The 22,781-nt window shown below is 38.4% G+C and overlaps 3 protein-coding genes across 4 annotated transcripts in view; 2 read left to right on the forward strand and 1 right to left on the reverse strand.

The window, feature by feature from the left end:
• The window catches only part of Adsl (adenylosuccinate lyase), a 521,028-nt gene that overhangs the window by 269,094 nt on the left and 229,153 nt on the right, over positions 1–22,781 (reverse strand). The window lies entirely within an intron of this gene.
• LOC145978266 (uncharacterized) lies at positions 5,809–10,353 on the forward strand. Of its 2 annotated transcripts, none has more exons than XM_083110766.1 (4): positions 5,809–5,935; positions 7,561–7,621; positions 8,637–8,774; positions 10,045–10,353. In XM_083110766.1, exons 2-4 carry the CDS (start codon positions 7,580–7,582, stop codon positions 10,213–10,215), a joined length of 351 nt encoding a protein of 116 aa, XP_082966892.1. In that variant the 5' UTR covers positions 5,809–5,935; positions 7,561–7,579; the 3' UTR covers positions 10,216–10,353. The 2 variants fall into 2 exon arrangements, with proteins under 2 accessions (XP_082966892.1, XP_082966893.1); XM_083110767.1 differs by having other exon boundaries at positions 5,860–5,935; positions 7,494–7,621.
• On the forward strand, positions 12,530–22,071 carry LOC145978252 (uncharacterized). The gene is made up of 4 exons (XM_083110744.1): positions 12,530–12,638; positions 15,452–15,535; positions 17,682–17,819; positions 21,746–22,071. Exons 2-4 carry the CDS (start codon positions 15,464–15,466, stop codon positions 21,941–21,943), a joined length of 408 nt encoding a protein of 135 aa, XP_082966870.1. The 5' UTR covers positions 12,530–12,638; positions 15,452–15,463; the 3' UTR covers positions 21,944–22,071.

Below are 22,781 nucleotides of genomic sequence, written 5' to 3' on the forward strand. Positions count from 1 at the left end.
GCTCACTACCATTTCCCTATTACTGGCAAAAGAAGTTAAAAATATTGACATATTGAAAAAAATTGACTTGTTCCCAAGTGTTCACCGAGTTCAGACATTTGCACATAGATGGCCCTGTTGTCATAGGTGAAAAATCATATGTTTATGATGTAAGAAATAAGAGGGTCACGGAGCAATTCTAGAAGATTTACATTATCTTAATACTAGATATACAAGTTGAGCCTGGTGCCCAATTGAACTTAAACCGGAAGTAAATATGTATGGGTGGGTGTGGGTGTGTATAGGTGGGTGTGTATGGGTGTGGGTGGCCTAGTTTTAAGTGTGGCCCAAGAGGGGCATATTTTTAACAAATTTATGGACAACAATCTCACAGAAGTGCCTTTTATAAGTATAGGCAAATCAATCTGAGGGGGGTCATACTTTCTCATGGAATCCATGAGGGCATTTTTACAAAAATCTTTGATTAGGCAGGGTTCCACACTTGAGCAAAAAGCTCATATGGGCATGTTGAGTCTGTTTTAAGTGCAAGCAAATCTGCTTGAGGGGGGTTCATACTTTCCTGAGCTGGTTGTAGGGCCAATTATACTACTAATAGGTTTAGTATTCTTTGGAATACCTTCTCTTTCACCACACCACAGAAAAAGAAATCCACAGGCTTAATATCTGGGGATCCAGGGGGCCACGCAATGTAAAACAGAAAAGAAAGACTGTCAACCTACTTTTGCATCACCCTGTATGTGTACTCATGTGTTAACGCACCTTCCCCGTTGACTATAGGTACATCGATAATACAACGAATATTTGTAGGTTAAAAAATGGCAAACTCGTATGAAATGTTTACCTAGCACATTGAAAATGCGACAAAGTAATTAATGACGTTTATAATTTCAAACCGCATCTCATTTTCCTATTACAAAAATGTATACATTTTAATTTCGCACAAGCTTCAAGTAATTTTAAATTATTCTACCGAATTTGAAAACCTAAGTCAAAACTACTAACACAGGCAAAAAATTCTGGCAAGTCAAACTAATTCTGCCGAACGTAACGTAAATATAGTAAGTGCAAAATCCAATATATATATATATATATATAGCCCCAATCCCACCACTCACTCACTGACATGAATGTTCTCCATGAAGGAAGCCCCGGAGGCGAAAAATGCCGGATTACGACCCCCCATGAAATCGTCCCAAAAGGCCGAGAAAATTAAAAAATCTCTCAATCGGCCCTTCCTTAAGGGTGAAAATGCCCTTTTTCACGTCCTTAGCAACCGTTGCCACGGGCATTTCTTTTGCACACATTGTTTCCTTCAATTCTTAATTGTCGAGATACATTATATTTCTCACAGATCAATAGCACACAGATGAATGAACTCATGGTTTTGAAAAGGTGCCTGAAACAAGGGTGACATCTACATGATAAGAAGTTTCAGCCCAGATACAATTACGTATATATTGTTATACTCAATGCGTAAATATCTACATCGTGCTTGTTTTAACTAAATATTTAGGAGGTATAATGACATGCAATTCCTTAGAGCTTGCCGTGCCTGTTGTTGTCCATGGAAACGGACTTTGCTAGGGAACTTAAAGAAAGTTTATTTTCACCCCGAAAACTACTGTAAGGGAATTATGCTAGACTTTTCGAATTTCAAAATACGAGCATCAGAATTTTATTACAGAGGCAAGGTAGGAATTTGAGGGGAATGACGGAAAACAGTTATTATCCAATTACGTTCAAAAATGTGAAAATAACAAAATACGTAAATATTGCATTTTCAATTTAGTCGCTATTCAATTCGTTTATGCAGAACATCCAACTACTTATCTTGAAACGGTTATTACTTAATCAGGTCATTATTAAGAAAATAGACAATAATAGTTTGAATATTTGTACCTTATTAGAGCCCATACACACATAAAGTTACTTTCTAAACTTTTCAAATTAGCGAACTTGTACACATGTTCCCCATCATCCAATACAACACCATCTAAAACATGATTGTGATCACAACGTGGCCGAAGGTCACGCATGCGAGCGTACAAGACGTGGCCAAAGGCCACGTCGACAGTACGCGAGTCAGAGATATAAACATTCAAAACTGAATATGCTTGTAAATGTCGCCTACAGAGTCACCTCGCGGTAAGTTTCAAACTGCAGTACGATTTTGGTAATCACGATGAAGTGACACTGCATACTTTATCTTATGATTATTCACTTGCCATGCCATGGTAGATGCGGATGTGGACCGTACACATTCTCGATCTCGACCATGGTGGAAATGATGTGATCAGCCTTTACCTCCAACAGGGTTACCCCGCAAGTAGTCGTTTTATGAAAGGCTGGATGAACCCTAGAGCATCAAGACGCCTAACCGACTGGAAACCTGGGACAGATTCTCGGGGTGGGAATTTTACCGGCAATGTCTCTGCACAAGGGGGGAACGAGAGGGACAACCCTCCCCCCTCTGGAGATGGAGAGAGAGATACAAGGTGTGGCTAGAAAAAAACGGATTGACGTTGCTGTCGATAAACGGCAAGCGCGTCAAGGTCAAGCGGTGCATGAGTGTATAACGTGATATCCTGCCTATCGACTGTGTGATTGCCCAGGGTGCGCGGCGCTCAGTTCCGCTGTAGCTTGTGCACAAAGTGAACCGTACGTCTGTGCTCCGTCGGAAAAATGTTAAATATGAAAGTGGAACAGCGTATCAATGTGAAGTTTCTTATGAAACTCGGAAAATCCGCCACAGAGACTTATGGTTTGTTGAAGGAAGTGTACGAAGACGAGTGTTTGTCACGCACGCAAGTGTTTGAGTGGTTTTTCAAAGGTTTAAAGAGGGACGAGAAGTGATCGCGGAGGACTCGCGTCCTGGACGGCCTTGCACGTCAAAAACGGAATTAAACATTGCAAATGCCGGTGAATTGACGGTACTGACGACCCTTTGTGAGCGAGTAAGAAGACGACGACCTGATTTGTGGAAATGCAAATCATGGGTTCTTCATCAGGAAAATGCTCCTGCCCACACGGCATTGTCAGTCAAGGATTTTTTGGCCAATCATGGGATCCCAGTGTTAAAACATCCACCCTATTCGCCGGATCTCGCTCCGCGCTACCTTATTTTATTCCCAAAGATCAAATCAGCACTGACAGGAATCAGATTTACGACCATAGAATCTGTGAAAACAAATGCGACGGAGGCCATGAACATGGTTTCAGAAAATGATTTCCAGCACTGCTACCAGCAATGGAAGATTCGTATGGAACGGTGTATCGATAGTGCAGGGGAGTACTTTGAAGGGGATAATGTTCGTATTGTACAACATAACCAATAAAAGATTTTGTAGCAACAGTCAGATTTCTTTTTAGCCACACCTCGTATATCAATATGTGATTAAATAAGAAGCAAAGACCTTAGGAAAGCAACACTTCTGGCGCCTTGAGCCACGGTCAGGATAATCCTCTGTGGGATCGTGTTGGCCTGTGTTTGTCCTTGTGCGTGCTGAGTGTCCCTTCACAGACTCAGCTTTTAAGGCGATTGATTGAGAAATTTGTTGGCACATGTGGACATTTGCAGTCTTCAATGTATGCGTGGAAATATCCCCCTTATCTAACATCCTTACTTAAAACTTTAAAAAAAAGGTGTAAAAAACCCTTGGGAAAGTTTAAGAAGGCTGCAAAGGGACAAACACAACACATTTAAAAGTAAGAATCAACTAAAAGCTTCCTCACAGACAGTGGAAGAGAGCAGCTCTTTTTAAAAAGCTAAAGCATTTGTTAAAACATTGTCATCATTAGAGCCCGAATTTATAAGCACAATCAAACAGTAAAATAAGTAAGTTAAGAAGCACAAAAAATGAAATAATATGCACCAAAATAAGCATAAACAAATACAGGAAAATCTGGAAAAATATGTGTTTATTAGATCTCCTACCTTGTTCAAAGCTGTAACAGTATGTAAGGAAGGTCTTCCTGAGATTTTCTTGTGTGAAGCTCCTGTCTCTGTCAGTGAAGAATGATTTGTACAGTGAAAATGTTCTTTCACGTAGCATGACATCACAGGCGCATGTGAAAAACACCACAGTTCTTCTTCGGTGAATTCCTCTTCAATGTCTGTTTCTTCACCAGAAATATTTTTATAAATTTGACAGTGTATTGTAACCGGGATTTTTCAGCAATTCCTGACTGAGCTTGTCGGACACAATGTTACCAACACCGTGAGTTTCTGAAGACAACGTTACTGAAATTTCATCAATAAGAGAAAGCGAATGTTGCAATGTATTATTTCGAGCATTCAACTGTGTTATAATATCAGGTAATTTGGAAAAATGATTATGGATGCACTATATCTTTTCTTGGATGCCGTTTCTCCCATGCGGCTATTTAGAAGCATTGATCTCGTCATCCCGATGCCATCGTGTGATTGAAATAGGATTGAAATCTGGCAGATTTGAGTAAAATATGCTATTTTAAACCAAAATCGTAAAATAAGCAAGCATAACAGTTTCTTGCAGAAATAAGGATTTATAAGCACTTTCAGCCTTAGTTAAATAGCTCATCAAGATATGTAATACGAAGTATAACCTCTCTTCTTACCATAGAGATCTGGAAAAGAATATGAATTTCGCTTATAAATCCGACCTCTAGTCATCATCATCCAACAGGGATGACAAACAGATGAGAAGATTTAAAAGTCTGCTTGAGGAAAGGAAAATCAGAGATAGTATAGTTTTAGTTCTTGACAATGAAAGAATATATTACTTTTAAAAATTCAGTGCGGAAGTTTTTAATGTATGTACATAATCTTGGAGCCTGTCCTCAATCTCGTTGTATACTCTGTCTCAGCTATCGCTAAAGCAAGGCCACGTCAGAGAAGCGGGGAGAATCTAGTGGGCCAGAGCGAAGCGGTACACGTTGCTCGAAGGCTTGTAACTGCAGTCGCCCCCTTCCCTTCACGCAATACCGATTCTCCACGCGTGTTCATTGGTGGAGTCGTCTCGCGTCACTACTTGGCTTGCTCCAGAGATAGTTGGGACAGACTATAGTACAGGGGCTTATCCCCGTATTGCGTGAGGACTTGTCAATTACTAAAATTAAGTAATCAAAATATAATTATCTTGCATTTGTTATATAATTGATGGTTATTTATTTCTTCTGAACTTATTGGACGGCTTGGAATTTGGCTCATACGGCTTTGAAGGCCAGTTCCAAAGATTTATGCACACTAGTACTTATGATAATATGCATAACATATTAATCAGCAACTTTACTTTTCGTCAATTATAATATGCAATTAAAAGTAATCAGCGTACAATTATTTTTGCCTATTACAATTGGAGCTAACTCCTTCATTGTAATTCAATAAATATTCAATTCTTTATCTATTTGACATTAACTTTCTTGTCAGGGCAGTTATTTTTATACAAATTTTGGCTATCTTAACTATACGAAAGGTAGATAATGAATACATGCGGTGACGTTTCCATGTAATAATAACAATACATTATTAATTTACATATTTAATTAATATTAATTTAATTGAAGAGAATAAATCAAGAATTATTACATTATTATTAAGACACTTTGTCGGACCCCCGAAATGTATTTCTAGATACATTTCTAGATATATTATATGTGCGCATAATATAAATATCAATCAATTAAGAAGGAAAGAAAATCATCTTTCGTATATTTATATGTAAATATACGAGAAGTTAGGAACGAACATAGATACACACACCTCTCTCTCTCTCTGATGCCTGATGACGTCGCTGTCGCATAAAGTGACGTATATGTGAAAACCAATGGAATAGCTTCTACAGGTTACGACCAAAATTGTTTGCAGAGCTTATGATATTCAAGGAATCCTAACAGCTGCTAAAAATCCAAGAAGAAGGTTTTTCTTGTTACTTAGAAAAGCTTGTAAGTTATCTGGGTAAGTTGCTTTGCTTTTATATCAATAATTTTTCGCTTGTTTATATAATAAGTTTAATATTGTAAGTGCAAAAGTTATTGACTGGAAGCTTTCCTTATACAAGATGCAGTGAGTTGATTTTGGACATTATCGAATGTACGATAATATGACATGGTAAAATGGGGATTGTAGAAGTCTTCTATATTTCAAAACTAAATCCTTATGCATTGTGATAATTTTGTTTTCAAACAAATTACGCAGTTTCCATATATTTTTACCTGTAGTTTGTTAATCCTTTGAACGTGGCAAAACCAATATTTTATTTGTGTAACCATGGTAAATACTTTCTTCTGGCTGAATGTCTATTTAAGCAATCTGATGCGTCTTGGAATATCGCCTAACGATTCTTCTTTTCAGTGTTATTGCTGGCATTAAACCACAATTATTTCACGTACTCCATATGTATTGGAATCGGTCACACAAAGAAAGTTGTAACCAATAGTTTTCCCGGCAGAGATGACTGAGGCATTAAATTGTAAAAAAAAACATGTTTTTGGCTTCTAGTGTATAGTATTGACATTTTGTGAGCAGACGGAAAAGTACATTTTGAGAAACTTACAAGATAAAATAATATGGCTGATTGTTTTGCGGTTTCCGAGGTATTTGGTTTTTGTGTGACAGATTTTTATTAACCGTATATTTTCAAAACCTTCCTCCATAACCAAAATTTCTCCAGTCACTCTGCTTCCTCAATGCCACTGTCCCTGATCAGTCTACAAAACAAATAAGGTTTAACTAGTGTATTTAACAGAGTTTAGACGGTTAAAAGAAGATGTCCCGATCCCAAAGCTGTACTCGCAAATCCCTTTATATTTTTAAATATTAATACATAAATGATGGCACAAGCATGTCACCATTCAAAAGACGCCGTGAGGCTCTCGGGTTCGAATCCCGGCCTGGCATTGGGTATTTGTTGTAAGTATTCCTTCATCAATTTCATCATCATTCATTCTCATCTTCGCGGTTAGCCAAAAGTGGCAGAAATGTGAAGTAAGATAAAGCAAACAATGAACCAAACATTCAAAAGTTTACTTACGAACTGAATGTTATTTAAAAGCTTATATTCAACAGACGTCACTAGTAAATGTGATAAAAAGAACAAAATTAAATTTTTCCATTGGCCATGCGAGTGATTTAACTTCGGAATCAGTGATAACTTCGGAATACATTCTAATGCCCGTCGATATGCAATACAAGTTTCCACGGTCTAAAATAAATTAATATCGTGCGGAAACAAAAATCCATCCAAAACTAAATGCTGGATTGAATTTAAACTCATGTTTCCTCCTGAACACCCCTCTTTTACTATTCCTATCCACGTGTATAATCTTTATTTTACAAATACTGCCTATTACATTCCTTTATTTTCTTTGTTCCCTTAAACAGTTATGCTCACGTTATTATAATATTTTAGTGGACCTTCACATGGATCATTCTTGCAAGATCAAATTAATCTGTTTAGAAATGGAGAATATGTAACCACAAATCTGTGTAATGCAAATAATTTTATAAATTGCAGTATCAAGAAGTTAAGCGAACTTTACAGAAGAGATATTTTTCCATAAACCGTTTATTCTTTTTTAAAGATCCGCTACCAACACCACCATGTTTGAAGTCGTACCTGACTACATGAAAGGACTAGAGACGGTAAGTGTTTAAATTTTCTTTCCAGAATAGCAGTATTATTTAATAATTGTCAAAATTGACTCGTAAGAAGGTTAGGCTGCCATTAAGTGCCTTATAAATGGGACAAGATATGCCTGTGTACTAAATATTTAGTTCATTTGTTAATTACTTTTTAGAAGTCTAATGCTTTATTTAGGTAACATCAAACGTTCAAATCATGTAACCTTGATTCTTGTGGTTATTTTTATACTATTGATACACTAGTAAATAGAAATAATATACAAATATTTGTTTCACATTGAGTCTACTGTGACATAACTCGCTGAGATCAACATAATTTTTCTGCTATTTTTGTTTTGCATTGATTTATTAAGTTGCTTTTAACACGTGCAAGTGTAAATAATGAACTCATGTTGTGTATTTATAAATACAATAGTCATACTGACTTATTTATTCATAATTTTCTGGCCGGTTGGGAATGTGTTGTATCCAGATTGACTCAACTGTTGGCTGGATGTATTGAATATTGAAGAAGATTGGCTGCATCCAGAACGTCTTAACTGTTGAGTTGGTTGGGATATTCGTATGAACTACTGTTGGTAATCGACTACATGCATAGTGATGGTTCAGTACAATATTCATAAACTTGGGAATTGGATACACCCAGAACCACACGACTGTAGCAACAAGATTGGCCGACAAACTAGGTGAATCTACAAGGAGAACTGAATACTGTGTCACATGTGTGAATAGTGTCCCCCCCAAAAGTGATACTTTTCCATTGGTTCCTTTACTGGAGAGTTCGAGCGTGCATTAGCTGAACCACCAGCCAAAGTAGTTAAGTATAGGTAGATGGGAGAAGTTGCCACACAACAGTTGGACAACAGCAGCATCAGTGTGGCTGAGCATCCAGCTGTTAAGTGTACTGGATCCACCCCTGAAGGCACAAATGAGTAGACGTCAATTCTGCAATCCTTGTATTAGTTTCTTTGTTTTTACGTGTTCTCAAATGTATTTATGTTGTCTTCTTTCGTAGGTGCTTGCACTCCTGTGCGCAGTGTTTCACACCAGTGACTATTACTACATATCATTTGGAGGCTTGCTTGCCGCTCTGATCATCAGCACCACGCTCTTATTTGCTCTAATAGCAGAGAATGAAATCCCAAGAAGAGTGGTAAGTCGTTTTTTGGCCCTAATGACGTTGAAACTGATTTGATACCATTAACAATTTCTTATCTAACCTGTCAGATTGTGATTCTGTGTTCCTGTGATGATTAATATACCCCAACGTTTTCAGTCTTTGGAATACCCAGGTTTGTCTATGACTATATTTAGCCATGGATTAATTTTCCATGATCGCATAAAGCGGGGGCAATAGGGCATTTTCCACCCTGGAAAATTAGTTGGCAAAAATTTTGTGTAATGGTAAAAGCTGTAATGATTTTCACTGCTCATTTGAATATCAATTCTTGCTAAAACATTAAAATTGAATTTGCACTTCTAGCTGGAAAATAGACATTTTAAATCTATCTTAAGGTTGTCTGACTCTCAGAGAAACAGTATAGAAACAGCACATTTAGGGAATTAAGTAGGCACGAAATTGATGACTTTTTGCTAATTAAAAAAAATGAAAATTAAGAATTGTGCTTAAAACGTTTCTACCTGCACGGTATTTAAATTTCATCACGATTGGGTCATACTTTCTTTATTTATAGATTTTCAAAGAAGAGTGGCGGTTTGGAAAACACCAAAAACCAACACTTTTTTTGTTCTCACGACGATAAAAACTTGAAGGCATACGCGAAAAAACAATTGGTTATCATAGATTAATGTAGAATTGAATACGCTAAATTATTAATGTTAACTCGTTTTTATGATTAACTACGGTTAATTTTTAATTTGAGTCCAATCTCTAGTCTCCATAACATCTTATCCGATAGTAAATATCAAATCCTGTGCAATTCCTGCAGATAATAGAGGATATACTGTTCATCCAGTTACTGCACCACTTCCTACAATCCTTCCTGATCGCTAGATATAATCCTGTTAAAATTTCAATTGAAAGGCATTATCAGAGTTGTGAAAATTCCAGGAATTCATAAATTCTAATGGGTTATATTGGGTTCCGCTGCAAGACCGAAACATTCTTTCTCGCACAATTTAAATTCGGTCCAAGTTGCGTATTGTTTAATTGAAAAAAAAGTTCCTGGATCGTATTTAAATTGATCCGGAAAAATGTTCCTAGACGGAATTTTAAATACTTTATAGATAAAAAGGTTCTTGACGGTTCAGAACTCATTTACGCTGTTGATTTTCACTACTGGACCAGAATGTATTTAAAATTTTTGGGCCTTTAAGAACACTGAGGCATATACCCAGTAATGATCCAGAAGCAAATCATCATTTAATGCGTGATTTCAGCAACCTCCTACTTTTCCTTGCAGAGAACGTACTTCCACTTGGCAGGGGCGGCCATCCTTATGATCAGCGGCATCATCATCTTCACCGTCATGGACTCAATCCTCGAGGAAGACCACCAACAGCAGTTCATTGCCACGGCTGTGCTGGCGGTCGTATGCAGCATGATGTTCATCGGGGACATCGTCATCAAGTAGTGCTTCCAGGAGGAAGTCGTTGGGCCAGAATTTGCCTGGGTGCCTTAATTCATTCTCTTTCCGCGTTGCTGTCTATGTAAACCATCGTTTCTTAGTTCCAGTTGACTGAAATTTGCGTTAATAAAGAATTTAAAAGGTTTTAACTTCAGAACTGGTATCTGTCATTTCTATTTCAGGTATTCATATACCCGACTCGGATCTTTCGATCTACATTCTGATTGTGCAAGACTGTACTTGAAGTGAGCATGGTCTCGTAGTTCAATCTTGGAAGTCTTGGGCTGGAAGCGAACAACTTTGGAATTTCACCTCGACTGCAGCGGCTCATATTATCATTAGATAAAGCTACGAAACGCGAAAATCAAAATAACTCCATTTTGAAAAATATAATTGTCTTGAAACTCAATGTAACTGAAACTATATTCTCGATTTATTTACTTCCCGATTCTGGCACATTTTGTATAATCGCGAAGATAAGGATGAGTGGTGACATGACGAAATTGACGAATGGATGCACACAAAGGACACCCCCATGTCCAAGCCGAATGCAGGACCCCTGGGGACGTAACCACTGTGCTAACCACCCTGCCACGTAGGTCTCAAGAAGATCCAAAGCAGTAAATTATGGAAATATCAACAATAGCACAGGTAGTGCAGTCTATATCAACCTCAGCAGGGTTTTGGGGGTGGGGGCTATCATTTTCCCCACTCATGCCTAAGGCGACAACCCTACTAACAAAAGGAGTTCAGACGATTTCTCATAGTCTAATTGATGGGTTGACTTTGTGTTTTCAAAATAGGTCTCTTGGGACCTACTACACTGAAAAATGACATCATTTTTGTGATTTTCGGCCACTCCCCCCCCCCCAATTGCCTCCTACAGCAAAACACGAAAATTTTGCTAAAATACATAAACATACCTTCAATTTATAAGCGCCTGAAGCATGTCAGAACTACTTCCAAGTTGCAGGCCTGCGATGTAATAAAGCGAAACGTATGGATAACAACGTACCTGGAAAAGATAATAAAAAGTATAAACGAACATGTAAATGCTTCAAATCGTACAGTATTTTAAAAACCTATTCAGTAAAACAAACTATACAGACGCTGAATATCCTATTTTTCTGATATTCACACAGAGTATTGTACAGGTCGTGTGTACAGGCGCCAGAGCATCGTTAGTCTCCAAGAATGCAATCTAGGGCGTACTGCGTGAAAGAGAGTGCCCTGAGAAGTCACTCCTCCTAGATTGGATTCTTGAGCAAGGCATGGATGTGCCCTTATTAGAGCTAGTTACTTAAACCTAGAAATCTGCCAAATAAAAAATCATTTATAGCCTAATTTTTTTTTCATTTGGCTCATTCCATGGAGTTTATTTACAGCTTGTCCCCGACTATGCGGTCATTCCATGTCAAATCAACGAAGGTCTGAACCTTGACATCTCAGAAATTGATAATTTTTGGTGCAGTGGTAGTACCAGTAAAGTTGACGAAAACTGCCAAATTTCAGATTTTTTTTTGGCTCATAGTTTTTTAGTTACTGACTTTCAAAAAAGCAAAAATCTCAAAATTTGACGACATTTTGAAATCAAATTGGTGTTATTATCCTCTGCTTTTAATGCGCTTTAATTTGAAATTAAACATGACTGCGTTACCTGCATTTTGTAATTCTTCATAAACTCGAAAATATATATATTTTTAAATCTCACGAACACTCCCTTTAATTTTTTTGAAAAAAATATATGTTTTGAAGGCATCAATTGGCTATTTGCGTGCAAAATTTCATAATGGGATTGCAATGAGTTCGTATGGAAATTACATTTTGTGTGTTTGAATGACCCTATGGCGATAAAAACTGCACCGAAGTGTGTTCGTAAATTAGAAGGTTTGCCTCTTGTCTACAAGGAATGTATTTTCAAATATGGGAAGTAGCTCAATGGCTCGGTGAGTTTGGAGACGTCTGGCCCTTGCAGCAAATGACCATAGGTGAGACGGCTGTGTCCAATCAGAGTTTCAAAAATGGACAGAATGTACATTTGTGTTCCACGCCTCGTCATTGATACATAAAACACGATGCACGACTCAGATTCTAACATGACAACTCCCTCAATCGTATATTTTCTTAGTTACGAAATATTATCAGAGCATGAACGCACGAAGGCTTAAAACACTTTAATATACAAGGTTTGTATAACCATTTTTAAGGACAGGTTAAATTCATAGTTGACGTAAAATGGCAAGAAGATCGTGACATTTTATGTAATCAATGAACGCTCATCTACAGTGTGTGGCAGCACCTTATTAAGTATATCTTGGAACAAAGTTTAGCAAGGTCTAGCAAGAGTGCAAAACTTGAAACTAAAATAATTTTCACGTTGGTTTAATACGCTATAAAGTATAAAATTTAGATTTGTATCTAAAGCGAAGGTAAGATTATTTATTTATTAAATACGTTCCTTCAATGGAGTTTGCTTCTACTTCTTATGCTGTAAGGATTTATTTAAAGTGCGTACCAAATTCTATGTAAACGACGATAAATATATGTACTAAATTGTACAATATTATTCCATTTAGCTTTCTTTTAGAACTTTCATTACATTGAATATAATATTTTATGTAGGATTAAATGACGATGATCAATGTAACTTGTGATCAGTTGCTATAATCAATTTACGTTAAAGGCTTTTGAAGCCTTATATTAGCATTCTGTTACATACAGTATTAGACAAATAGTGACGAATTGCTTCTCAAATGCACCCTATGTTACCTTCTTTGTTCTATGAATATGATTATGTTATGAACATAATAAACTAAATGATAAAAGCCAGCTAGACAAGAGAAACTCGTATAATCACAAATATACTTTCAAAATACTATATGCACAACCATATCTAGTATCTGTTAAAACATGAGCTCAACATTTCTCACTATAAACTACATGTTTTAGTGAATATTTCTAGTATATACGATTGTACAAGCAATAGATATTGAAAATTTCTTTTAACGCAATGCAAGGTTTATATGAAGGATGATGATAAACGGTGTCAAAAACGAACGTGCGTCCTTATGTAAGCGTATTTACGGTATGTTATCTTCAAAGCATGTATCGTTGTGTAACTTGAAATCTATCTTTCACCGTATCTTTTGCATCAAGCTGATACAGGTTTACATATTGTTTTTCAGCAGTTAAAAGCAACTTAAATAAATAAATAATTCTATTTAAAAATACGATCACTCTGAAAATTTTGGAGTATTTACTGCAACGACAAACAAATATTAATTTCAAGGAAACTTCGTCGCAGAACAAAATGGCTGCGAAGACAATCTTTTAATAGAAATAATGCTGTAAACAACCCATATACCTGAAATATAAATTTATCCTTAGCAACATTCAAACAAGTCCACACATTGTGAAACTGGCGAAAAAATGGACTATTACAAAGAGATTTCTTGCTACTATTAAAAACTGAGAAAGAGAACATTTTTATAACTCCCAACTCTGTGCTCAGCCTCTGTACTGCAGTGTACCGTAGCCTACCTTAGAATGAACAATTTCCGGGCATTGCTAAACAATTTTTGTGTAAATTTCCCATCGTGCCATCTTGTTTTGTCTTTGTTATACATTAAAAATAGTAAAAATAGTTTCTTTTAATTCGATGGAAGCACGTCCGTTTCGAATAAACGAAATTTTGGATAATTCAGAATCATTAAAAAAAAAAAATAGTGAATACGACACAACAAACTATTAAGACTGTATTGAGTACTATTATTAATAGAGTTAAAATATATGCTACATGTGGAATGTTACATGACGGTGAATCGCTTGTAAATACTGTTCAATTGATAATAGCGGCAAAAATGTATGTTTATATTTAAAATATACTAACAATAGTTTTAAGTTTGAGTTTTATTTTTTAAATCAATGGAGCAAATTGAGAATACCGGAAGTATCTTCAATTGGTTTCAAATTCGGCATACTCACATAAGTCGAAAAAAGTGGGTCCGTGAACGGAGTAAACACCACCCTTCATTTATGAAGCAAACAACTATTTTTTGCAATGATTAGCGTTTCAAAACTATGTTTATGATGACCCTTAATTTTAACTATGCTTACCTAACCTAACCTTACCGTGAATGGTTCGTGGGGCAAACATGTTTTCCACCTTTACGCAAGATGCCGTTTTCTCGCATGCAAATCAACACTCTCACTTATTGTACAACACTTGAACAACGTTGGTAGCAAGACCGCTGTGCGGAAAGGAACACGTCTTCATATCGTTTCAATGTTGGTGTATGGAGAATCATAGCGGTAATTGACAAGGTTATTTTGCAATTTCTAAACGTGACCGCCAAATTTTAACTGCAGATTCGTGATAACGAGGCCAAAATTAGTGAGTATGCCGAATTTGAAAGTAATCGGAGATACTTCCGGTATTATCAATTTATACCAAATCCATTTTATGCTCAGAATAGTACTGAGCCTTCAGTTTTAATGTTAGATCTGGACTACTATGTGCCTCCAAGGGGTATCGAACAAAGGACCCCTTGATTACAAGGTGACGACGTTTCCGTTACGTCATCCAGGAGGCCCCTAACAATAGTTTTGGATAAACTTGATTCGAATCAAAGAGTTTGTAGTGAACTTGTTAAAGTTTCAGTTTTACAGCACCGTGTCTGAAACTATAATAAATATTTTTTTAAACAAAGCATTTAGAGTGCGCGTCAAATCTCCTGCATATGGCCTTCAACGGCTGAACAGCACCAGCGAATCACGGACGTGCGGCGTTGCCTAGTTCAGTGACAAGGCGTTTCGCTCAACCACGCTGTCTGTTTTCCGTGTGAGATTTCGACATGGCACCGCTGCAGTGCGCTGCTATTGGCTATCGCCATATGCAGGAGATTTAACGCGCACTCTAGGTGTGGAGCTTTGTCGCAATTTGAGGTGGCCACTGAATTAACGTATCTTTTCGTATAGGGAGATGTGGAACATATTTTCAACAGTGTAGGATACATTAATTAATCGCCATCTTGGCTAACATTTACTTTAGTACTAATTTAATACCTAACTTGTATACTCTATGGAATCTTCGGAGGAGGGCCGTGCATAACGGTAGAGAAGGGAGAAAGCGGACGGAGCATAGCAGTGCGCGCTGCTGCAAACTGCTGGTAGCTGCGGTCGCTTCCTCCAGATTCCCGGGACAGTGTAGTAATTCTACAACGCTTTTCCTGTCTTCCAACAGATCTGAGACACAATGAATCGTGCCAAGCAGATGCAGCCTGTGGTGGCCATGGGCTTGCCCTTTTACATCAAGGTCCTCGAAGTGGTAAGCAATCGCATTATTAATTATAACTAGACCCTCGGATAGTTATGCACTAATAAAACGCAAAATATGCATGCAAATATCCACTAAAAAGTGTAAAATATGTACTTAAATATGCACTTTAAAAACCAGTTTAATTTGTAAATGCTGTATATTACAAACTACGAAAGATTACATGCCAGGTAATGAATATGTATTATTTATGATTCTGCGTTAAATGAAACACAATACATTACAGATCAAGATCATGATTGCATTTGAAAACAACATGATGTCTCAAATTTTCGAACTTGAAACTCCTTCTGCTTTCAGCTAGAATAGTCTTGTATTCAGAAAACACACGTTCCACTTCGCAACATACAAGTGGACTGTATTTTAGGGCAACAAAGTCAGACACATCAAGTTCCAGATCACCCACACGTAGTCCATTTGTATGCAGAATTTTGCAAACCTTCACCATTGTTGCATACCAACTGTTCTTTTTCAATACTGCATCCAATCTGAATATACACAGGATCTTCAACCTGGGCGAGGGTCTCTAACATATTCTATAATTTTGATGCTTGTTTGAAGTTGAAACCCTATGTTTTCTAATAGACGAATGGAATCCTACAGGAAATTAGCTCGGATGTAGTCAAGATCCTCAGGATAGTATTCGCTGGGCCTCCCCAATGCACACTGCTTCCTGGGCATCAAGTATATCAACCACCATCGATTGTTGAGGTGAGAATGACGTACTTGCCACATTTCATACAATCCAGGAAAAAGGAGAGGAGAAAGACAGAGAAAAGATAAAGAGAAGCGAGGAAAAGAAAAATAAATACAGTATATGCTCGGTGTTGGTTGTGGGTACAAAAATATGCACATCAACTTATTTTCATACAAATATGCACCTGCATATGAATATGCATTTTTAGTTAAAAATCTTTAAATATGCATTTGCATATGAATAATTATCCGAGCCCTAACTATAACTAATGTAAATTGGGAAATCGATTAGACTAGGGGAAACGACGCTTACCAAGTCACACTGAAAGTACTCTTAACTTTCCTACAGGTTAAGGTAAGGTTGTTTATTTGTTAATTTAATTGTTATAGTTTAAGAAAGCGAATCGACGGAGAAAAGAAGTGCGCACTTCTGCAAACTGCTGGTAGCTGCAGCGGCGTTTCCCCCTCCATGCACTCACTTCCCCTCAAGTTTATTTGTCGAGTCACTACTTGCGCAGAGACTTGTTTACGCTTGGCTCAAAGAGATTCCCGGGATGATGTATATGTACAGTCATGGACACTACAGGCTTGTAACGATTCCATTGAAAGTCAATGTATTCGTTACAAGCCGGCAGTGTCCGTGACTGTACATGTACTCATGTAATTTTTTGCAATTCATCACATTTTACTTAGAAATAAACTCTTGTATGCGTTTTATCACTATATAGGACATGAAGCATGGGCGGAGTTTGAGCTTTTACTTTGGGGGGGGCAGACTATGGGAGAAGCATATGATGTACCAGGGTTGTTGAATATCCCTTAGCTTATAAGGGGTCCGGAGACCTTCCCCCCGAAATTGAAAAACAACAACTTAAAAACACTGAGTTCTAGGCCTTTTAGATTTGAAAATGTTAAATTTCCTCGCTTAAGTAAACAAATATTAATTAGTATATTGGTTGTCAGTTTTAAAAGAAGCAAAACAGTACGATTATTGCATTTTGCATTTCATTAATTTTATATTGATACAATACTCGTATTACTTTAAAAAAGTTACGGTACAATAGTAAGCTTCAGAAATTTTAGAAAAATTAAATTCAAAAGTTCTTTTGATGCCTCAGCAGTAACTGTTGACTCAACACAAAGTCATTTTAAGTTTTTCTTTCTTCAAACTGTACACATCAATCAAATCGTCTAAGACCCGCTATTGCGGCGCAATTACCGTACATGCCATCATGCCAAACGTCAACATTTGCGGTATGGCTTCATAACAAAAATGTAGTAACTGAACTTAATCATGTGTTATTTTTTTTTAGTATTTTTTAAGTTGGGGGGCCAGGCCCCCTCTGGCCCCTCCAGAACTCCGCCTACATTACTTGTATTAATATTGCATCAAGGTTTTTAGTGTACAAATGTTAGAGATGCTTGTTCCTCTTCTTTGCAGGGAATATCTGTGATAATCACATACGTGCACTTCGACGACATATTCGACATCACATATGCGACTTTCATTGCCTTTCTGGTCGTGAACGCAGGGCTTGTGCTGGGGGTGGTGACGAAGGAGAGAGTGCCTCGAGATGTGGTAAGAAATCACGTAGATGTAGCAATGCTCCCTGCCTCGGGAAGCAGTGGAGCAAAGCCGTGCATGACGGTAGAGAAGAGGAGAAAGCGAGTGGACGGAACAAAGCAGTGCGCGCTGGTAGCTGCAGACTCGTTTTCCGCTCCATGCACTCGCTTCCCCTCTCACGCGTTCTTTGCTCGCGTCCTCTCGAGTTACTACTTGCGCAGAGGACTTGCCTTGATTCATTTGCTCCAACGTTTCCTGGGACAGAGTATAGACTTCACAAAAACTGTATTTATTTATTGGAATTTCCAGCACAACAGTTTTAAACCAGGTAGAAACAATAGAAAAAAAGTGAAACAAAACTGTACCAAGTTAAGTATTATCAAATGGAGCCCTGTTTATGTACAGGGAGGTTATTGCAGCATGCCACCGCAAGAGCGTCTGCCGCTTGCCGGCCCAGTCATGCAACAGGTGTCGGCAAATTTCGTAACAGATAGCCCGTTACACAAACCGCTTGTTTTGTAATGTTTCCACTTTTCACAATTATAGTTACAATTACAACTTAAATAAGCACGTACCTTGTCGTAAGGATGCTGGAAAAGGTGTCCCCTAAAATACAAATATTTCTGGCACTTTATTTTTGACATGTAATCTTTCTTAGACACCGCGAGAGCGTCGGCCGCTTACCGGCCTTGTCATGCATCAGGTGCCGCCAAATTGCGTAACAGATAGTCCGTAACAGAAACCGCTTGTTTTGTAATGTTTCCACTTTTCACAATTACAGTTACAATTACAACCTTATTTCAGACATCTAATCTTTCTTAGACATCTCTACTTTATCCTCGGTTGACAGAAAGGGAAGACAGCATCGCGGCGCATAAAGCAAACTGAAAGTGTAAAATTATATTTAAAACTAATAATAATGATGATCACTAACCTTCTGTGTTATAAATGATGTTGAAAATGACCTCCTTCAACACCAATACATTTCCGGCATCTGCGTATGAAATTCCTCTGAACATCCATAAGCTCCTCAGGTGTGATTCTGGCAATTTCTCTTCTTATATTTTCTTTTAAATCCTCTATTGTACGCGGGTTATTCTGATACACTTTGTTTTTTAATGTTCCCCATAAATAATAATCACAAGGAGTAAGATCGGGGCTACGAGAGGGCCACAACTCAGTACTGATAATTCTGTCCTCAAAAATCTCGGCAATAAAATTAAGTGATTCATAAGCAGTGTGAGCAGTAGCAGAGTCCTGCTGAAAAAATGACTGCTGGCATTCAATGTCCGTTAATTGTTCAAAAAAAGGTTGTAGTATGTCTCTTCGATACCTTTCACCATTGATAGTACCTTCATAAAAAATAGGCCCTATTATTCTGTGCGCATTCAAACCACACCACACACCAATTTTTGCAGGATGGAGCGGAACTTCATGCACAAGGTCAGGTTTTTCTGCGCTCCAATAGCGATTGTTTTGTGAAATAACTCGGCCATTCAATTCGAACCAAGCTTCGTCTGAAAATATGATTAATTCTGGATTTACTCTGCCAGCAACAATATTATCCAGCATCCAGTTACAGAATCGAACTCTAGTCGCGTGATCGCGCGGTTGCAATTCACGAACCACTGTAATTTTGTAGGGTTTTAATCTAAGTAATTTAGTGGCATTTCGTGCTGAGGATTTTGAAATGCCTGTTTCCTGAGCAAGCCGACGGAGGGATTTTTTTGGAGTATGTTCAAGTCGTTCACCAATTTCGTCTAGCTTTTCTTCCGTAAGAACACGTCGTCTGGAAACACGTTTCTTAGGTTCAAGAGATCCTGTCTCTCGTAATCTTTTAACGAGGTTGTAAACAGTATGTCTGTCCGGAACAGGATTGCCAGGAAATTTTCTTGCGAATCGCCTGACTACTTTTCTGCAAGAGTTCGTTTTCACGTAAGTATCGTACATAAAAACTCTTTGTTCAAGGCTATATTTGTTTGGCGGCATAACTAATGAATGAATAACAATTAACACACGATAAAGCACTAGCACTTAATAGCACACCAATAACACAGTATAAACAACACGAGTACTGATAAACGCAAACCGAAGTGAACACGTCTAAACAACTGGTAGCCGACAGCTGTCGCATTCGCGTAGTATCGAGAGGCTTCTCGCGGCTTACCACTACTCCGATAAGCCGCTGACGCTCTTGCGACATCTGAGGAATTTCGCTTCTAGCGTCGGCTCTATAGACACTGGATGGACCAAATTTTGAGGGAAGCACAACAAAAGACTACTCTATGAGGATATGTAATGCTCCTGCCGCGACTTTGAAAAAAAAAATATGGAAATTACGACGTTCAGAAATTTTGCGTAATTACGGGAAAAATAGAACTTTGGGATTTGGCCCCCGTTTCCCCCTGGACTCACAATTGTCGGAATTTACATAAAATGTTGCTTTTTGTTCATTCTTACATTTAGAATTTAAATTTCTTAAAAAGATGCAGTTGTTGAGCAGTTATAGCCTTTTATATTCAGTTTATCCCATAGTAGCAAAAGGGGAAAAGTGCTTATTTCAAATGGCGCTCTCAGAAAGAAAAACGCACACAGTGTATGATCGCTACTTTACTTCAAAAATATTCACACGTTAAAATTAAGTGACACTGTTAAATAATTCGTTTATCTGCGCTTTCGTTTTGCATAATAATGTATACGTAACCTCCCCCCTCGAAAATCTTGGGCACGCCACTGACTCTAGTGTTCAAAAGGATTAATCTTGTGTTATCTGCAAAATAAGAGTCACGGTTTTGTTTATTCGAAGGCAAGACAAGAATGAAAAATTGAATCCTTTATGTTGGATGAGTCATTGCTGTCAGAAGCGATATGGGCAGAAATAAAGTGCCAGAAATATTTGTATTTTAGAGGACACCTTTTCCAGCATCCTTGCGGCAAGGTACGTGCTTATTTAAGTTGTAATTGTAACTATAATTGTGAAAAGTGGAAACATTACAAAAGAAGCGGTTTGTGTAACGGGCTATCTGTTACGCAATTTGCCGGCACCTGTTGCATGACTGGGCCGGCAAGCGGCCGACGCTATTGCGGTGGCATGCTGCAATAACCTCCCTGTACAATTATTTGTAGGTTGGTGACAAAATACGAATAACAGCTGAAAATATATATTTGGCTTGAGATGATAAACTGATTCTGTGGCGTATTGAATAAGTAACAATGTATGACTGAAAATCTGGGAGTTGCAGTGTGGAAAATTTCCTTGCTCCGTGTTTTATGTTTATGTCCACACATTCTAAGGAAGAATTCGTGAAGTGGGATCCTATCATCTCAAGTTTTCATTTAGAAATTTCATACCTCCCATGTATCTACGAGATTCTGGGGGTTTTAATGTGAAAATTTTGAAAGTAGAACTATCTTGGGTACTTACGCATTTGATTCCTAATCTTTGGAACGCTTCCTCTTAATGAACCGGTTTACATGAACGACTCTCAACCTGGCAAGTCACCCCTTTTCTATCTTCCGGAGAGTCCTGATCCTCGTCCTGGGCACCTCGTGTAGTTCTCGTTATCCCATATGACTTAACAAAACCATTTTGCTCAAGTATGTCAACCCGTATGCACATTTGATTCCTAATCTTTGGAACGGCTCACCTCAATGAACGTGTTCACACGAACGACTCTCGACTATACGAGTCATTCCTTTTCTATCTTCCAGAGAGTCCTGATCCTCGTCATGGGTGTCTGCTGCTTTCTCAGGAACGGCTTATCTAAATGAACGTGTTCACACGAACGACTCTCGACTATGCGAGTCATTCCTTTTCTATCTTCCAGAGAGTCCTGATCCTCGTCATGGGTGTCTGCTGCTTTCTCAGGAACGGCTCACCTAAATGAACCGGTTCACACGTAAGACTCGACTATACGAGTCATTCCTTTTCTATCTTCCAGAGAGTCCTCATCCTCGTCATGGGTGTCTGCTGCTTTCTCAGCAGCGGCTTCCTCACCTTCCACCGCCGGAAGTACCTCTTGATGCCCTCCGAGCAGGCCAACATGCTGACCACCTCATTCCTGTCTGGCATCACAGCGCTGACCTACATGTTCGACATCTGCTTCGAGTACTGGATCGGCCGCGAGGACGGGGTTTGAACACTCGCCAGGGAATGTTTTAATGTTGCAGTTGGGTTTGAACACTCGCCAGGGAATGTTTTAATGTTGCAGTTATGTTTTATCAAGGTTATGAAAAAAGAGTTCGAATAAATTAATGTTTCATTTCAGTAATAGTGATTTCTTTCTTGATATACTTCTCCCATACATACAGGGTTATCAGTAGTGTAGTCTCTATGTTAGCTCTAAAATATGGGAAATCTCTCACTATATACCGGGTGACACACTCGGGTTAAGAAATGTATTTGAGAGTTATTGTTTTATTGTTGATTATACTCCTAGAGGCCTTAAAGAGATCCCTTCGCGGGTTTGCAGCACACGACAATATGGGGGGGTGTCTGCGAGAACCAATCAGGTCCGCGAATGAGCGAGCCCGGTTGCCACAACTAGCTCGCTGCGCCCTTCTGGAAGGGTGAATGACCTCTGCCTCTTGCTACCTCGGCCTGTTTGTTCGGCTGAGGAGCAGACGACACGAGAGTATCGGCAACAGTGTGAGAGCGACATCTGCTGTTAGCCCGCGAAGCGCTCTTTCTAACGCCTCCTGCAGTATAGCTTTATTTTACTTCGCTTTTTGTGCCACTTTTGGCTAATTTGCGAAGATGGGGACGGGTGATATGATGAATGGACACTCATGCCCAGGCCGGGCTTCGAACTCGGGACCCCTGGCGTCGTAGCGCGATGTGCTAACAACTGCGCCACGGGGGGCGGCTATTTGTGGGTTAGAAGCATCGAAACGGTGCATCAACCGGTAAATGTTCATGAAGGAAAGTTATGCGACACCTTATAAGTTCCACATGAATTGTAGGAACTCGCATGAAAA

This window comes from Lepisma saccharinum, chromosome 24 (genome assembly GCF_977018435.1).
Source record: "Lepisma saccharinum chromosome 24, izLepSacc3.1, whole genome shotgun sequence".
NCBI classification, from domain to species: domain Eukaryota; kingdom Metazoa; phylum Arthropoda; class Insecta; order Zygentoma; family Lepismatidae; genus Lepisma; species Lepisma saccharinum.